Source organism: Acomys minous, assembly GCF_964271855.1.
Source record: "Acomys minous genome assembly, chromosome: 12".
Lineage (NCBI taxonomy): Eukaryota > Metazoa > Chordata > Mammalia > Rodentia > Muridae > Acomys > Acomys minous.
Window position 1 is genome coordinate 86,452,217 of NC_140493.1, and position 16,813 is coordinate 86,469,029.

General features: G+C 41.6%; 1 protein-coding gene across 10 annotated transcripts in view; it reads left to right on the forward strand.

Moving 5' to 3' along the window:
* SPAG9 (sperm associated antigen 9) overlaps window positions 1–16,813 on the forward strand; it is a 133,961-nt gene that overhangs the window by 54,247 nt on the left and 62,901 nt on the right. For 5 of the 10 annotated variants that reach the window (XM_084803315.1, XM_084803318.1, XM_084803317.1 and 2 more), the window contains 3 exons: window positions 547–697; window positions 12,402–12,443; window positions 15,832–16,039. In XM_084803315.1, the coding sequence (XP_084659441.1) occupies window positions 547–697; window positions 12,402–12,443; window positions 15,832–16,039 (401 nt within the window). The remainder of the gene's footprint in view (window positions 1–546; window positions 698–12,401; window positions 12,444–15,831; window positions 16,040–16,813) is intronic. The other 5 variants (XM_084803319.1, XM_084803320.1, XM_084803321.1 and 2 more) reach the window with 1 other exon arrangement.

The window sequence follows — 16,813 nt, forward strand, 5'->3', positions numbered from 1 at the left end:
CAAGAGATTGGGGAGGTTACCTTTGCCTGCTCCCTATGACTGCTAACAACATGATCAAAACTCAGCTCCTCTCCATGGTTACCAGACCAGACCACCACTAACTTCCCGGCAGAGGCAGGTGTGCTGATGTGTGCCTGTAATCCCAACACTCAGCAGGCAAGGAGAGAAGAGCTCCAGGTCAGGGTCAGATCAAGCTAAGTACTGAGACCTCATCTCTAAACAACTCCAAACCAGCCTGCTGAAACCAATGTCTAAACAGTTTCTCCATATGCTCCTTAATTTCTGGGGCCAATGTAAACTTTTTAACTGTCCTTTCTCTTTGGTATATACTTATTCAGGTGTGCATATAGTACTGTTTAGAGGAGCTGGTTGCACACTGAGCATAAGCTCCCATAGCCCAGACAGACCCTGACCTTGTTAATCTTCTGTCTCATCTTCCAAATAGCTGGGGTTACAAGTCTCTTCTTCACAGCCCAGGCATCAAAATTTACAATCATGACAAATAAAAAACTAAAATGAATTTTTTTTCCTCCTCTCTTTAAATAGAAAAGAACGTCCTATATCATTAGGGATTTTCCCTCTACCTGCTGGGGATGGACTGCTTACACCTGACACTCAGAAAGGAAGCGAGACTCCAGGATCAGAGCAATGGAAATTTCAGGAGTTAAGTCAACCGCGTTCTCACACCAGCCTGAAGGTAAGCTTTAGCAGTACATTTTATAAATGTTCTTATTCAAATAGAAGTAGCAGAGAACCGAAGGATAATAAAATATAGTTTAGGGCTGGCCAGATAGTTTACTGGGTGAGAGTGCTCGCCCCCCAACCCTGACAGTCGGAGTTCATCTTCAGGACCCACATGGTAGAAGGAGAGAACCGACTCCTGATTATCCTCTACACAGCCACCGTGGCTCCAGTTCACACATCATCCCATCCCCCACAAATAATAAAATCTATATTTAAGAAAATAATAGCTTATATACATTTTAGTTTGAAAGTTATCTTAAAAACAAAACATAGACGAACTCTTCCCAGGGGTGTATGTTTCTGCTAGTTAATTTTAAGTTATATAGAAAAACAAACCAAATGCTGTTACATTTTTGCCTTAGTTAAGGTTACTATTGATGTGATGAAATACCAATGCCCAAAGTAACTTGGGGAGGAAAGGGTTTATTTGGCTTACAATTCCATATTACAGGTCATTGTGGAAGGAAGTTAGGGCAGGAACCTGGAGGCAGGAGCTGATGCAGAGGCCGTGGAGGAGTGCTGCCTACTGGCTTGCTCAGCCTGCTTTCTTATGGAACCCAGGACCGCCAGCTCAGGGGTGGTACCGCCCACAATAGGCTGGGCCCTCCCTCATTAATCTCTAATTTAAAAAATGTCCTCCAGCCTTGCCTACAGCCAGATCGTAATGGAAGCCTCTTCTTAATTTAAGCTTCCTCCTTTCTGATGATGGGAACTTGTGTCACGTTTACATACGATTAGCCAGCATGATCTTAGCTCGTACCCTGATGACAGGATTGTCTTTTGTGTTTAGTCCATGCAGTATGGATCTAGAGTTTAGGCTGCAGTGGCCTGGGGAGCTAGTTGGGGTTTCGTTTATGTTTAGTTTTTATTTTGCCTTTGTTTCTGTAGTACTGCGGATCACCTTAGGGCATTCTTGTTGTTTGTAATGACTTTTTGGACCCTATATCCAGAAATTGTAGCTATTTACTTTTAGTATTGGTGGTGCTGGGGGCGGGGGGCACATCTGTGGAAGTTAGGACAACTTTTGGGGACTCTTTCTTTCGCTGTAAGTTCCAGGAGTGGAATTCAGGTAGTCAGGCTTGTGCTGGAAGCACCTCTGCTACTCAGTCATTTTGCCTGTGAGCTGTGAGCATGATAATTAGGCACTCTGTTACTGAGACACATTCCTTCTTATTCCGAAATGGTGTCTCACTAAATTTTCAGCCTGGCTTTGAACTCGTATAGCTCTAGTTGAAGCTGGCCTTGAATTGTGTTGCTCTTCTTGCCTCAGCCTCAGAGTAGCTTGTAAGTATACACCATCAAGCCTGGCTTATGTCCTTTGTTTTGTTATTTAACTTTTGTATATGTTTGTGCACCTGCGTGCAGTGCCTGTGGAGGCCGTGAGAGGGCGCTGAGTCCTCTGGAACTGACATTACAGATAGTGTGAGCCCACTCAGTGTAGGTGCTAGGAATGGAACCCAGGTCCACTTCATGAGCAGCAAGTGCTTTTAGCCACTGAGCTGTCTCTGTAGCCTCTCCTGTTATTTAATTGAAAATCACTGCCATCTAAAATCCTTGGTTCACTGTTGGAAACATCACACATTAGTAGGGCTTTACTTTATTACATTTCTCATTACCTTGAATCAGGGTGTCACTATGAAGACCACATACTGACCTTGAACTCAATGTAGTCCTCCTACTTCAGCCTTCCAAGTGCTAGGATTGCAGGTATGCCCAGCACACTCAATTATAATTTTACAGGCTGGAGAGATGGCTCAGAGGTTAAGAGCACTGGCTGCTCTTCCAAAGGTCCTGAGTTCAATTCCCAGCAACCACATGGAGGCTCACAACCATCTATAATGAGATCTGGTGTCCTCTTCTGGTGTACAAGTATACATGCAGGCAAGAACACTGTATACATAATCAATCAATAAATCTTTTTTAAAAATTATAATTTTACTTGAAAGACAATACATTTACCTCTCTTAAAACTACTTTATGAAAGGGTTATATAAAATGCATTTTGTTTAGCCAAAAAGGCCTGGTGTTAATTCTTTAGAGAGTATATTTTGATCTAGAACAATTTAGTAAATAATTGATAAATATAATTAATAAGGTACTCTAAGAAGAAATACATTAATAATACTTGGGCTGGAGAGATGGCTCAGAGGTTAAGACTGACTGCTTTTCCAGAGGTCCTGAGTTCAATTGCCAGCAACCGTATGGTGGCTCACAACCATCTATAATGTGATCTGATGCCCTCCTCTGGCATGCAAGTAGAGAACTGTAAAAATATTAATAAATAAATCTTTGTTAGCCATGGTTTCATGCAGCTGTAATTTGAGCTATTAGGAAGGCTGAAGCAGGAAGGTTTCAATCAGTTTGATTTACAGTTGATGTAGTATAGGCTACATATTGAGTTTCAAGACAACCTATGCTACAGAGAGAGAGATCCTACCTCAACATTAGACAGAGAAGAAGAGAGGAAAAACAAGCTCTCATTTGAGCTCATTCTGGGCAACACAGACCTTACCTTAAGAAAGAAATGTAAAAGTTTAGTTATGGGCTGGGCGTGGTGGTGCACGCCTTTCATCTAGTACTCAGGCAGAGGCAGGTGGATTGTTGTAAATTTGAGGCCAACCTGGTCTACAAATGGAGTCCAGGACAGCCAGGGCTACACAGAGAAACCCTGTCTCAAAAAAACCAATGAATGAATAAACAAACAAAATGAAAGCCTGCCAGGCACAGTGGAACATACCTTCAATCCTATCGCAGCACTCTGTACTAGAGATAGGCAGATCTCTGTGAGTTCAAGGTCAGCAACTACATAGTGAGTTTCATTTCAACAAGAGCCACATAAGACCCTGTCTACACACACATACACACACACACACACACACACACACACACACACACACACACACACACCAAAAAACAAAAGGAAAAGAAAATAAAAGGCCTTTGTATATTGTAAAGTCTACTGTATCATTAGACTCAGGTGAGTTCCAGCTCATTATGTAGTCAAGGATGACTTTGAACTTCTGATATGAGTCCACCTGACTGCTAGAATTATCGTAGGCATGTATCAGTGCCCCGGTTAATGTGATGCTGGGAATTGAACAAAGGCTTCATACATGCTATGTAATTTTTCTCTGTGAGAACTTAATTACAGGGACTTTAGGTACTATTGCATTCCTAGCATTTAGGGGGTTATTAGCAAATTGTAGGAACTCAGCACATGTTTTGTTGCTATTGAAACAGCTATGGATTCCAGGCTGATGTTATATTTATAATTCTCCTGCCTCAGCCTCCTGAGTGCTAGGAGTAGACATGCACTCTCATATTCACCTACAATATTTATTTATTTATTTTGGTTTTTTGAGACAGGGCTTCTTTTTTATTTATTTATTTGTTTGTTTGTTTGTTTGTTTGTTTTGGTTTTTTGAGACAGGGTTTCTCTATGTAGCCTTGGCTACAAAGTGCTGGGATTAAAGGCATGAGCCACCATGCCTGGTTTAGAACATTTTTAAATGAACTGTTTTATCTTTATTGATGTGTATTTGTGATAGTATGCTACCTGTGTGGTCAAGGAGGCCAAGAGAGGGCATCAGATCCCTTGGAGCTAAAGTTATAGGTGTAAGCTACCTGGATACAGGTGAAATTGGTTATGGGATATTTGGTTTGAGAACCAAACTAGGATCCTCTAGAAGAGCAGAAGTGCTCTTCACTGATGAAATGTCTCTCCAGATCCAAATTATTTGCTTAGACATTAGTCTTCTGAGATACTGAGTGATCTTTCAGCTGTAGATGGTAGAGATATTATAGAACCTTTCCATTGATTTTTGATATGTACTCAAAGCAGTAGGAAGTCATTAAATATTTGAAATTTCTCCTCTTCTCAGAAGTATCTTAGACACTAAGTATGCCTGTACCACTTCATGTATAATTTGTTAAAAGCTACTTGTGCTCAGAATATGTCAATGATGACATCACCAAAAGCATTTGTTCTTTATTCTGTATCCACATTATTTTTTTTAATGCACTTGTAGGATTAGTAGATCTTCCAAAATACCTCTTTCAATTGCTCACTTCCTGTGTTCCTTTTTCCAAAACAAACTTAAGTTGGAAGGATACTTATAGTATATTAAAAATGTATACCATATGGCAGCCATGTTTTAATTACTATCCCGAGTAAACTATAAGGGAAGATTATTGTAATTCTTTTTATTTAATCCAGTAGTACACTATGAGAGAACTTTGTTGGCAAGTTATAAACTGATTAAGAAATGATTAATAATGGATTGTCCACTCTGAAAATACAAAGATAAATTACTCCCCAAAGAGTTTAAGGTAAAATCCAGTCTGTTTGTGCTTGCTCTGTGGAAAGGCTCAGCAGGTAACAGTTTTTAGAGATGAGATGTTGCATTGTAGAATGTGAAGTGCACTTTGTAAAGTATGCCTGCTGATTAGAGTCCATAACCAGATACCTTTCTCTAACTTTGTCAAGAGCTGGGCGTTGGGACTTGATTCCCACACAGACCGCGTCCTGGGCATGCCACTGGCCTCTCCTCGTGGTTTCCATATGAGAGAGGAGCTGGAACAGACTGTGTGTATGTGTTCATGCACTGGGTGTTGCTGGTGTGAACCACTCACTGTTCCCAACTTTTTACATGGTTGCTGCAACTCTCTCTCATCTCCTAAAGACCTAGCTATTTGTAGGCATTCTTTGACTTTCTTGTGAAAGAAAAAAAAAAATCAAAGGTCACAATTTTAAGTGACTTTAATTTTGCTAGTACAACTTTTTTTTTGGTTTGGTTTTGGTTTTTCAGTTTAAGACAGAGTAATAGCTCTGGCAGTCCTGGACTCGCTTCGTAGAACAGGCTGGCCATGAACTCACAGCGATCTGCTTGCCTGTCTACCACGGGCTGCAGTTAAAGGCATGCGCCACCATCACTGGCCTAGAAGTTTTTTGAAGTAAGATTAATATGAAAATGTTGTGTGAGAAAACGAGTATGATGAGTAACAGGAGGCAACAGAAAGCATTGATGAAAGAGCGCTACGAAGGAGACCTGCCAACGGTAGCAAAATTAGGAGTCTTCCTTTTTGATTTGGTGTGAGAGATGTGCTGACAGTGTTACAAGAATTCCGAGGGTTTCTGAGAGTGATGCACCTAAAACTGTTCTAGTCTTTTCTTTACGTATTTCCTAATACACTTTTCAGAAATAAAAAAAATAAGTAAATGATAGGATTTAAAGTATTATTACATCCTGTTAAGAAGGCAAAATAAAACTAGGTATGGTGGTGCTTGCTTTTAGTACCAGCAATTTGGAAGCAGAGACAGGTAGACCTCTGAGTTCAAGACGAGGCTGGTCATAGAGTTTGACCCAGCCAGAGCTATACAGTAAGAACACTTCCTAAAAGAAGAAGCAGCCAGCCTCGTGGTGCACACCTTTGATCTCAACACTCAGGAGGCATAGGCAGGTAGATCTCTGTGAATTGGGAATATTGTGCAGGTGTAGTTGTATAAGGAAGAGGCAATAGCAACACCAAGGCTCTGTGTTGGGGCTACATTTGGCAATGTTTGGAGAGCTGTTTCTCTCATACCTTCCTGTAGCAGCAACATACCTTTGGTTGAATTGGCCCCAGGCGTCCTTCTTTGCAAACCTTAGTGAAAATCTCTCAGTCCTCACCTTGCCTTCATAATTTCCTGGATTGAGTGCATTCTTGAAAGTTTGGCCTCACCTCCCCACTTGTTCTCTCTCCTCTGTCGTTTTGCTTCTTTTCAGTCCTCTAAATACTGGAGAATCAATACTTAAACTGCTGTACTTCTCCTAATTTAGTTGGCTCAGGTTCCAGGTCTGTACATGGTGTGTGACCATTGCTGTTTACAAGTTTATCTCTAGCCATGAGTCTTTCCCTGAACTCTATGTTTTTGCATTTGGTTGCATTCCTTCCGGATTTCTCTACATTCAAGTTTTACCAGCTTTAGTTACTACCACAAGCATATCATTGCAAGACCAGTCTCAAGTACCACCGTTCACATCAAGTGTCCTCCCTCATCCCCTTCCCCTCGAGGCTGTTGCCCAGGCTGGCCGTGATTACTCAGTCCTTCTCCTTCACTGCCCTCTACAATATTGCTGACACTGAATTAATATCCTCAAGTCAAAATGTAGAGACCAATACAAGGAGGAAAATGGAAATTTTATATTTTATCATTAACTGAAATCTCTTACTGTAGAACACATGAATTGCAAAAAATAAAGCAAATGGACAAAGCTGTTTTTTTTTTCTTTTTCTTTTTCCTTTTTAATGTATCATAGAAGTACTGAGTATGAAAATGAGCAAAAAAGTTGAAGTAAGAAGTTTTCCTCTCCCTTATACCCTCTCCCCACAAATTGTCCTGGGGCTTGAACCTAGGGTCTCATCCATGTTAAGCAAAGTCATTACCACTGCCGTATATCTGCAAGCCAAGGCCAGCCTTTTCATCTACCTGAGTGACAACAGGGAGTGCTGCAGGTGATAGCCACAGTGCAGTAGTGCAGCCCTGCTTTCTCTTTCCTTACTTTCTCTGCCCAGGGCAGCCTTACAGTCACCAGAGAGGGCAGGACAAGCAGAGTTAGAGCTGTTGGTGATAGTGTGCTGTGGAGTCAGAGCTGCAGCAGTGTAAGGGGCATCCTGTTAGCAGGGCAGCCCGAAACAATAACAAAGGCCTACCCAAGTACAGAGAGCAGGCATGGGAGTCTGAGCCTTAGCCCGTGAGGAGAATGGGGGGGGGGGGGCGCGGGGATTTGGAAATTTATAGGTGTATGTTCAAGCATTTTGAATTACAGAGCTAATAACAGGACTACATATGACTTATAAATGGAGACTAGCCTGTTTAAGAAAGGTAGGGTGACAGGAGGAGTAGAAAAAAGAATGGAGATGGCAGGGGAGAGAAAAGCAGACTAGAAATACTAGTTTCTGTATGCCAGAAGAATTGACTACAAAAGAGAAAAGAGAAAGATGTCCAGCCTGGTCCACAGAGTGAGTCCAGGACAGCCAAGGCTACACAGAGAAACCCTGTCTCGAAAAACAAAAACAAACAAACAAACAAAAACAGAAAGAAAGAAAGATAGATACATCCGAATTCTGGAAGATGGGCAGGGGCAGGGAGTCAGTCACAGTCTCAGCTGCAGTTCCACTCTTCCTTGCATGGGACACCTTCATTTTCCTAGGTTTGCTCTATAAGCAATGCTGTCGTGAGTAACCAACCAAGGTCTAAGGAGTGATCGTGAAAGCCTGTGAATAGGACAAGTGTTTGTTTATAGTTGCCCCTCTACACTTATGTGTGTATTCCTCAAGAAGTGTTCCCTTTGGTAGGACTCTGGGCTGTTGACTGTTAGCAATGTATAACTTTTAGAACTGAGAAAAACGACCGTAAGTAGTTACAAAGACTGGATTGTCCCTACTTAGTAAGTTTTTGAAGAGTCCTTTTATGAAGCTATGATGTGAAATGCTTCTATAGAACCACTGAGAAGCTCATGTTGTCAGGGCCCGGCATGTGAAGGCCGTGGTCAGGGTGCGCTGCATTCTTCAGGGCATGTGCTTAGCATACAGAGCAGGAAACTAAACAGAGCCGGCATTCTTGCCGAGAGCCTTCCATCCTCTGTGTGTGGGAAAGTTCAGGAATTGTTCCTGTTTCCGTGGTCTTTACAAGCTTGAATATCAACAGTAGTTGTACCATACTCCTGCTGTCTTATTCCTCTTAGGAAATGTATTATCTTACATTTTAAAATAACAAAGTTAAAAAAAATTTTTGAGGTAATTTTTTTAGTATAGCAGAAATTTTTAAAAATGGCATTTTAACAAAAATGGATTATACGTTGTGACTCCATATTCTTTGCAGAACATAAAGAATTTGCCTCGTGCCTGCAATTTTTGTCTGAACATTCCCCCCGCCCCATGTATCCTCATTTGATAGATTCAGGAAAAAACCAACAACACAGTTTGTGATGGTGTGAGGTCATAAGAGGATAGACTTGGTGTTGTCACTCATTGTAAAGTTTTGCTTGGGGAAAGGAAGATAGAATTATTTCTTTGTGGAAATTTGTTTCCTTTTGTTTTGGAGACAGATGTCACTCTAGTCGAGGCTGGTCTAGAAATCCCTGTGTACCACAGTGACTTTGACTTTAAAGCAGCCCTCCTCTCTGTCAGCCTCCTGAGTGTCGCGATTGTAGGCATAAGATACCAGACCAGGGCTGGCTTTGCTTACACATTTATTGTTTTGGTTTGGTTTTTTTGGTTTTTTGAGACAGGGTTTCTCTGTGTAACCTTGGCTGTCCTGGAACTCTCTTTGTAGACCAGGCTGGCCTGGAACATAGCAATTCACCTGCCTCTGCCTCCTGAGTGCTGGGATTAAAGGTGTGCACCACCACCGCTGGGCTGCTTACACGTTTATTGTAATGAATGTTACCAAGATGCTTATATGTGATGATAATTAAAATCAGTGAAAACCTAAATATGACTTCTTTTAAGTCATTGACACATAGGTGTTTATTAAATAATCACTGATATTTAGACGTTCAAATAAGCTTTCAGAATAAGGAACAAGTAAAGGGCCTCAAGCTCCTGAGTAGCTGGAATTACAAGCTTGTACCACCATGTCCAAGACAGACTTTGGCTTTTACATGTGCTTATCGACAGCACATACTTAGTTTTAATATTTTTAGCATAAATAGGCTTGTGCTCTAAGTATTTTTCTTGCAACTTGCTTTTTTTTTTTCACAGCCCAGGCTGAGGTTGAGGTGGTCAATCCTCGATTTGATTTCTATCTGGCTTGAGACAGAATCTCTGTTTTGTCTTTACTACTCACTGATGGTCTTCAAGCTTCCAGATACCTCCTGCTTCTGCTTTAGGAGTACTAGAATTAGACTTGCTACCTCACCTGGCTTTATGTGGGTTCTGGGATTCAAACTCAGATCCTCACACTTGCATAGTGAGCACTTTATCCACTTAACTGTATTCCCTTCTCTTTGTTCCTTGTTTTCCCTGTTCCCTGAACAGACTTCAGATTTCCGTTTTCCCTCTATTGTTGAACTCTTGGTTGGCCCCACAGCTATTGTGAATAGACATTGATGTGCAAATGTCTCTGTGGTGTGGAGTTCTTCAGGTGGATGGCCACGAGTGGTATAGTTCGGCTATAGGGTAGATGATTTTTTAGTTTTTTTGAGTAATCCACTTGCTGGTTTTTACAATAGCTGGGCTAGTTTGCATTCCTACCAGCAGGATATAAGGGTTCCCTTTTGTTCATATTCTCACCAGCATTTGTTATTTGTTTTCTTAATGACTGCCTGTGCTAAATAGAGTAAAATAGAACCTCAGTGAGGTTGTTTTTGTTTTGTTTTCCAAGACAGGGTTTCTCTGTGCTGTGATTAAAGGTATGCACCACCGGCTGGAGAGATGGCTCAGCGGTTAAGAGTACTGTCTCCTTTCTCAGAGGTCCTGAGTTCAGTTCCCAGCAACCACATGGTGGCTCACAACCATCTAAAATGAGATCTGGTACCCTCTTCTGGCGGGCAGGTGTACACGCAGGCAGAGCCCTGTATACAAAATAAATTAATTAATTAAAAATATTTTCCATGGGGGAAAAAGAAAGGTGTGCACCACCACTACCAGGCTTCGATGGATTTTTTGTTGTTGTTAATATTTTTAAATTAAATTAACTTTTGTTTTATTTGAGACAGCATGTTATCACATGTCTCTGGCTGTCCTGGAACTTAATGGGTAGACCAGGATGGCCTCAAAACTCAAAGAAATAGACCTGCCTCTGCCTCCTACTGGGAATAAAGGCCTGCACCACCATGCATGGCCACAATGAATTTTACTTTGCATATGTCTGATAGCTAATACTACTTGCTTATTTTCTACACAGCTTAATATTTTAAATATAATTTTGCCTACTTAAGAATTAAATCAGGGCCTGGAGAGATGGCTCAGAGGTTAAGAGCACTGACTGCTCTTCCACAGGTCCAGAGTTCAATTCCCAGCAATCACATGGTGGCTCATAACCATCTATAATGTGATATGATGCCCTTTTCTGGCCTGCAGATATACATGCAGGCAGAACACTGTATATATAATAATAAGTAAATAAATGTTTTTTTAAAAACCAGAATTAAATTAGGTGGCAGAGTGAGTTTGATAAATTTCCAAACCAAGAGTATTTAAAATTCAAGGTTGCTTTAGTTTGAAGAAAGTAGTCCCTGTTTGCTTTCTTTGGTTTTGTTTTTTTGTCTGACAAGGAAAATTACAGTTAGAAATAAATAGAAAAAAGTGCCTCCCTTTGATCTTTGGTATTATTGAACAGTTTCAGTAGTGATGATGGGAAAAAAGGGCGTAGCAAACAATTTCAAGTGTGCCATATTGGAATATCTGTTATGTTAGCTGCTCATTTGACTGGCACAGGTGTCAGGAAGATTTTCATGAGGTTATAGGGGTAGTAAAGGAGCTAGTGTAAGCATCTCATCAAAAAGGCAAGTGAGATGGCTCAGCAGTTAAGAGTGTTACCATGCAAGCCTGATAACCCACAGTTCAGTTCCCAGAGCCCATGTAAAATTTCTGCAGTCCCAGAAGTCCTACAGGAGAGAGGTAGAGACAGAAGAATTGTTCAGAACCTTGGAATATGGAGTGCAGTACAGAGACACCAGAAACCCTGCCTCACCAAGATGGGAGGAAAGAACCGTCTTGCAAAAGTTGTTCTCTGATGTCCGTACATGTGTCCATAAACCACGCGCGCGCGCACACACACACACACACACACACACACACACACACACACACACTCATTCATTAACAATAAGAGAAAATGTCAGGTAAGCCCCCGATCCATGTAGATTCTCATGTAGAACATTATTATTTCATTATATCATAAAACTAGAATCTTAGTAGTAATGGATTGGGTTGGGTTGGTTTTGGGTTTGGTTTTGGGTTTGGTTTTCTGAGACAGGATTTCTCTGTGAAGCCCTGGCTGTCCTTTAACTTCGGCTGTGTAGACCAGACTGGCCTTGAACTCACCAGATCTGCCTGCCCCTGCCCCCGCCCCTACCCCCACCCCCACCCCCACCCCCACCCCCGCCCCCACCCCCACCCCTGGCCCTGCCTCCCAAGTGGTGGGATTAAAGTGTGTGCCACCTCTTCCTAGCTATATCTTGAGATAAGGTCTTAGTGTCTTTTGCATTAAAAAGATGTGTGTGTGTGTGTGCGCGCGCGTGCGCGCGCGCGCTCATGTGTGAGTACATGTGGATGCATGTGCACTCGAGGGGTCACAGGCAACATTCAGGAGTTGGTTCTGTCCTTCCACCATGTAGTTCTGAGGATTGAACTCAGTTGTCAGACTTGGCAGCAAACATTTCTTAGTTAAACCGTGCAACTCTAGACAAGGACTCGCTGTATTGCAAGGCTGGCCCAGAAATTACCATGAAGCCTAAGTCAGTATGCAGCCTTCAGTCTTCTTGCCTTAGCTTTCCAGAGCCGGGATCACAGGCAAGCGCCACTGTACCTGACTTTCAAACCCTCATTTTAAACACAGGAAGTAATAAATGGAGCTATAGCCTAAGTAGTATAAACCAAAGTTATAGATTTGTTAACACCAAGTAAATACATATTTTTTTTCTTCTTTTATAATCTTTCCCTCTACCCAGGTCAGCCATAGTCCTGAATCTCTGAAGGCTGTAGAACAGGAGGTGAGAATGGTGATTCAGAACATTTTGCAAACAGTAAACAGAAGAGATTAACTATTGCTTACTTTCTCAAACTGCTATTCTCCAGATATCATATGCTCTATTTGGAAGACTATTGATGTTATTCTCTGAAATACAGAAGAAAATAATTTACAGTGGTTGCCAGGGCTTTACTGTGACTGTAATTTCCTCAGAGTAAGCATTTTGAAACTTAAAAAATGTAAGTGCATTCTGTGAAAAATCCAGTGTTTCCATTTATCCAACTCTGGGTCAGAAATTTTGCACACATTCTTTGCTTATAGCAGGGTATACATAGCTTGTGTAGCTTTGGGGACAGTCAGGGTGTCATTTTTACCAAGGCCTACTTCCTCTGCTTAATAGTTTTCTTCAGCCTACTTAGGACCCCATCCAGCTTTGTTCCCAGAAAGTCTGTGAAGAGTCTGCTGCTAGTCCAACTTGATATGCTAAGCACTCAGGAAGACTGCCCATGGTTAGGTCAGCAGTTAGCCCGGGTCCACGGAAGGAAGCCTCAACATTGAAATGAAACAGGGTCCCCTTCTTTCAGAAATATTCTCAAGGTTAGACCATTCCTGTCTTTCCTTTAATTGCCTGGATTTATGCCAGATATATTTTACCTATCTGTGTCTAAAGTTTTGAATCTCCATGTTTCTTTGAGTCACAGACTCATGTGGGGAAGTCTCACTACACAAAATTCTTTCTTTAAAAAAAAAAAATGTGTGTGTGTGCTTGTCACTGTGTGCTGCAGAGTTTTGAACCAAAAAAGTCTATACCAGTTGCTTTCAAGACTGAGTTTTATTTGGTGAGAAAGTAACATCAGCATAAAATGACAAGGTGGCGTGTGTTACAGCTGGGGATTTCACTAGGGCTGGCTGCTTGTTTACTTTCATCCAGGTTAAAGGTTTTACATCTAAAAAGCAGATAGGCTGGGGAAATAGATAGCTCGTAGATATTTATAATTCCAGTGCTAGGGAGGCATAGGCAGACAGATCCATTTTAGGGCTCACTGGCCAGCTAGACTAGCTTATTTGGTACCAGACCAATGAGTGGTGCTGTCTTTAAAAAAACGAAACAAAGGCGAACAGATGTTTCCCCCCTTGATTAGTTTCTATCTTTCTCCTTTCCTCCCCCCCCTCCTTCCTTCATTCCTTTCTTTCTGCCTCTCCCTTCCTTGTTTGATCTTGTTATTTGAGACAGGGTCTCTATGTAGCCCTGGCTATCATGGAACTTGCTTTGTAGACCAGGCTGGACTACTACAGCCAGTGCTGAGATTAAAGGCGTGAGCTACTATGCCCTGCCTCAAATTTATTTCAAATGAAGTTAGGCAAGTTACTTGTGATGATACTACATTGGAACATGGAACAATTGTAAGGTTTTTTTTGTTGTTGTTGTTGTTGTCTTTTTTTTTTTTTTTTGGTGGTGGTGGTAGGGTTCAAGACAAGGTTTCTCTGTGTAGCCTTGGCTGTTCTGTGTAGAGCAGGCTGACCTCAAACTCACAGCATCCACCAGCCTCTGCCTACCAAGTGCTGGCATTAAAGGTGTGTGCCACCACCATGCCTGGCACTGAAAATTCTTTAATGGGATTATTTTCTATGGTTGATAACAATTATGTGTTCTAGACAGCACTGAGGATATGACACATATGGAATAAAACAACTGAAACTGTTCTGAAAGGCTTCTAGACTTCCTCCCCGCTTTGGTTTTTTGTTTGTTAGTTTGTTGTTTTTATTTTCGAGACAGGGTTTCTCTGTGTAGCCCTGGCCGTTCTGCATTCACTTTGTAGACCAGGCTGGCCTTGAACTCACAGAGATCCACCTGCCTCTGCCTCCAGAGTGCTGGGATTAAAGGTGTGCCCACCACACCTGTTTTTGTTTTGTTTTGTTCTTTTAAAGATTTATTTATTTTTATGTAGACAGTGCTCTGCCTGCATGTACACCTGCATGTCAGAAGAGGGCATCAGATCACATTATAGATGGCTGTGAGCCACCATGTGGTTGCTGGGAATTGAACTCAGGACCTCTGGAGGAGCAGTCAGTGAGTGCTCTTAACCACTGAGCCACCTCTGCAGCCCCCCACCCTCCCTTTGGTTTTTTTCAGACAAGATTTCTCTGTGAAGTCCTGGCTGCCCAGGAAAGCTCTGTAGGCCAAGGCTAATCTTGAAATCAGAGATGTACCTGCCTCTGCCTCCCAAGCACTGGAATTAAAGATGTGCACCACCACACCCAAGTTAAGCTTTATTTCTTTTTATTTTATATTGCTTGTATGTATATCCATGCAGAATAGCTGTGCTAACACCCATGGAGTCCATGATAAGCCCGTTGGATGCCCTGGGACTAGACTTACAGGTGGCTGTTAGTAGCCGTGTGGTGCTGGGAACTGAGCCTGGGTCCTCTGGAAGAGCAGCCAGAGCTCTTAACCACCGAGCCATCTTTCCAGTTCCTAGACTTTTACTAGACTGATAAGAAAAACATCCAGTAGGCAATGTCAAGAGATCAGATTGGTTTTACTCTGATGCCCCAACAAGACCAAAAATGAGGACACTTAAATTTTTGGCTTCGTGATAAAAACAACATAACATTTACTTTATTTGGTTGTTATTTATTTATCTACCTACCTATCTATTTATTTACTTTTGGGACAAGGTCTCATTGTATAGGCTTTCCTGGCCTGGAACTTGCTATGTATACTTGAGTTTGGTCTCAAACTCAAAGATAGCTGGGCCTGCTTTATTTATTTTAGTTTTGAGGCAAGGTCAAACTAGTCTTAAGCTGATATAGTTTAAATTGATCTTAAGCTAAATATCATCCTGCCTCAGCTTTCTAGTATGAGCCACCACCCCAACTCTATATTTAGCTATATGATTTTATGTATATTGTTAGCTATGTTCATAATAATATAAAACATCTCTCAACTTTGTCTTGCCAATCTAAGGCTTTAGGGTTGGACATGGTAGTTTGTACCTGTAATCCCTGCACTCCATGAGGCAGAGCCAGGGGCATCAGGCATTGTAAGGTGATTTGATGCCCTCTTCTGGCTTGTAGGTGTACATACAGACAGCACTGTATACGGAATAAATGAATGAATGAATGCATTTTAAAATTTTTTCAAAATGAGTATCTGATATGTGATCCCTGTGAAAGGGTCATTTGACCTCCCCCAAGGGGCTGAAGCCCACAGGCTGAGAACCACTGCACTAAACCATCTCACTGGCTCAGTGGGATTTATTTAAATATTACCCTACTATAGTGATTCATTCTTTCTTCTTTTTTTTAAAATACAACTTTGGAAAGTTTATTTCTTAACTCATATTTAAGGTATCTTAGAGTAAATTACTTGCTTTAAAATTTTCTTCTTTAATTACTTTTATTTGTAGGATGAACTTTCTGATATTAGTCAAGGTGGATCTAAAGCTACTACTCCGGCTTCTACAGCAAATTCAGATGTGTCAGCAATTCCTCCTGACACTCCCTCAAAGGAAGACCCTGAAGGAGTTGTGAGGGGCACAGATACAGCAAATAAAGCAGAGATAAGCAAGCACACAGAAGTGCAGGCTGCCCAGGAGACTAAGAATGCAGCTACAGGTAAGTGACCCTGAGTTCCTACTCGCACAGTGTGCAGTCAGCCCACGTGAATATGAGAAAATATATCCCTACAAGTGTTACCTGCTCTAAGTATATAAAATAAGCAGCCATCTGCTGTGTTCAACTAGAAATAAGTTTAAAAGAAGTAATGCTTACACAAAGTTTTGGAGAGATGAGTGTAAGGGGCTAAGAAGAGAGCTTAAAGACAACACAGTAGCCATGTCCTGGCCTCTACCTTACTATGATAGCCTGTTGTGTTCTATCCACTTTAGTAGGTTTGTTTGCTTAGGACAGATCACTGTGTTGTAGCTTTGAACTAAGTGGTCCTCATGCCTTAGCTTCTGAATATCTGGGGCTACAGGCATCCGTAAAACCATGCCAGTACCACCTCTTTTTTTTTTTCTTTCTTTCTTTTTTGAGATAGTATCATGTAGCCTAGGCTGGCCTTAGGCTAACTATGTGGCCAGGTATGACCTTCAACTCCTGAACTTCTGCCTCTACTTCCTATGTGCTGAGACGACAGGCATGGGCCACTCTCCTGGGTGGGTGGCACCCCTTAAATCTGAGTGAAATCACTCCATGTGATATGTTGTGCTATGTGTCCCAGAAGTACAAAGGAACACACTAGTTTTGGTTACTTACTGGTTCTTGAGATTGACTGTTAACTCACTATCTGACAGTGTCTAAGTTCATGTTTCCGAGAACACAGCCTTGAGAGTTTTCAAAAATGTTCATTCAGTGGTTGTATTTAAAACAATAAAGGCAAGAGTTTTC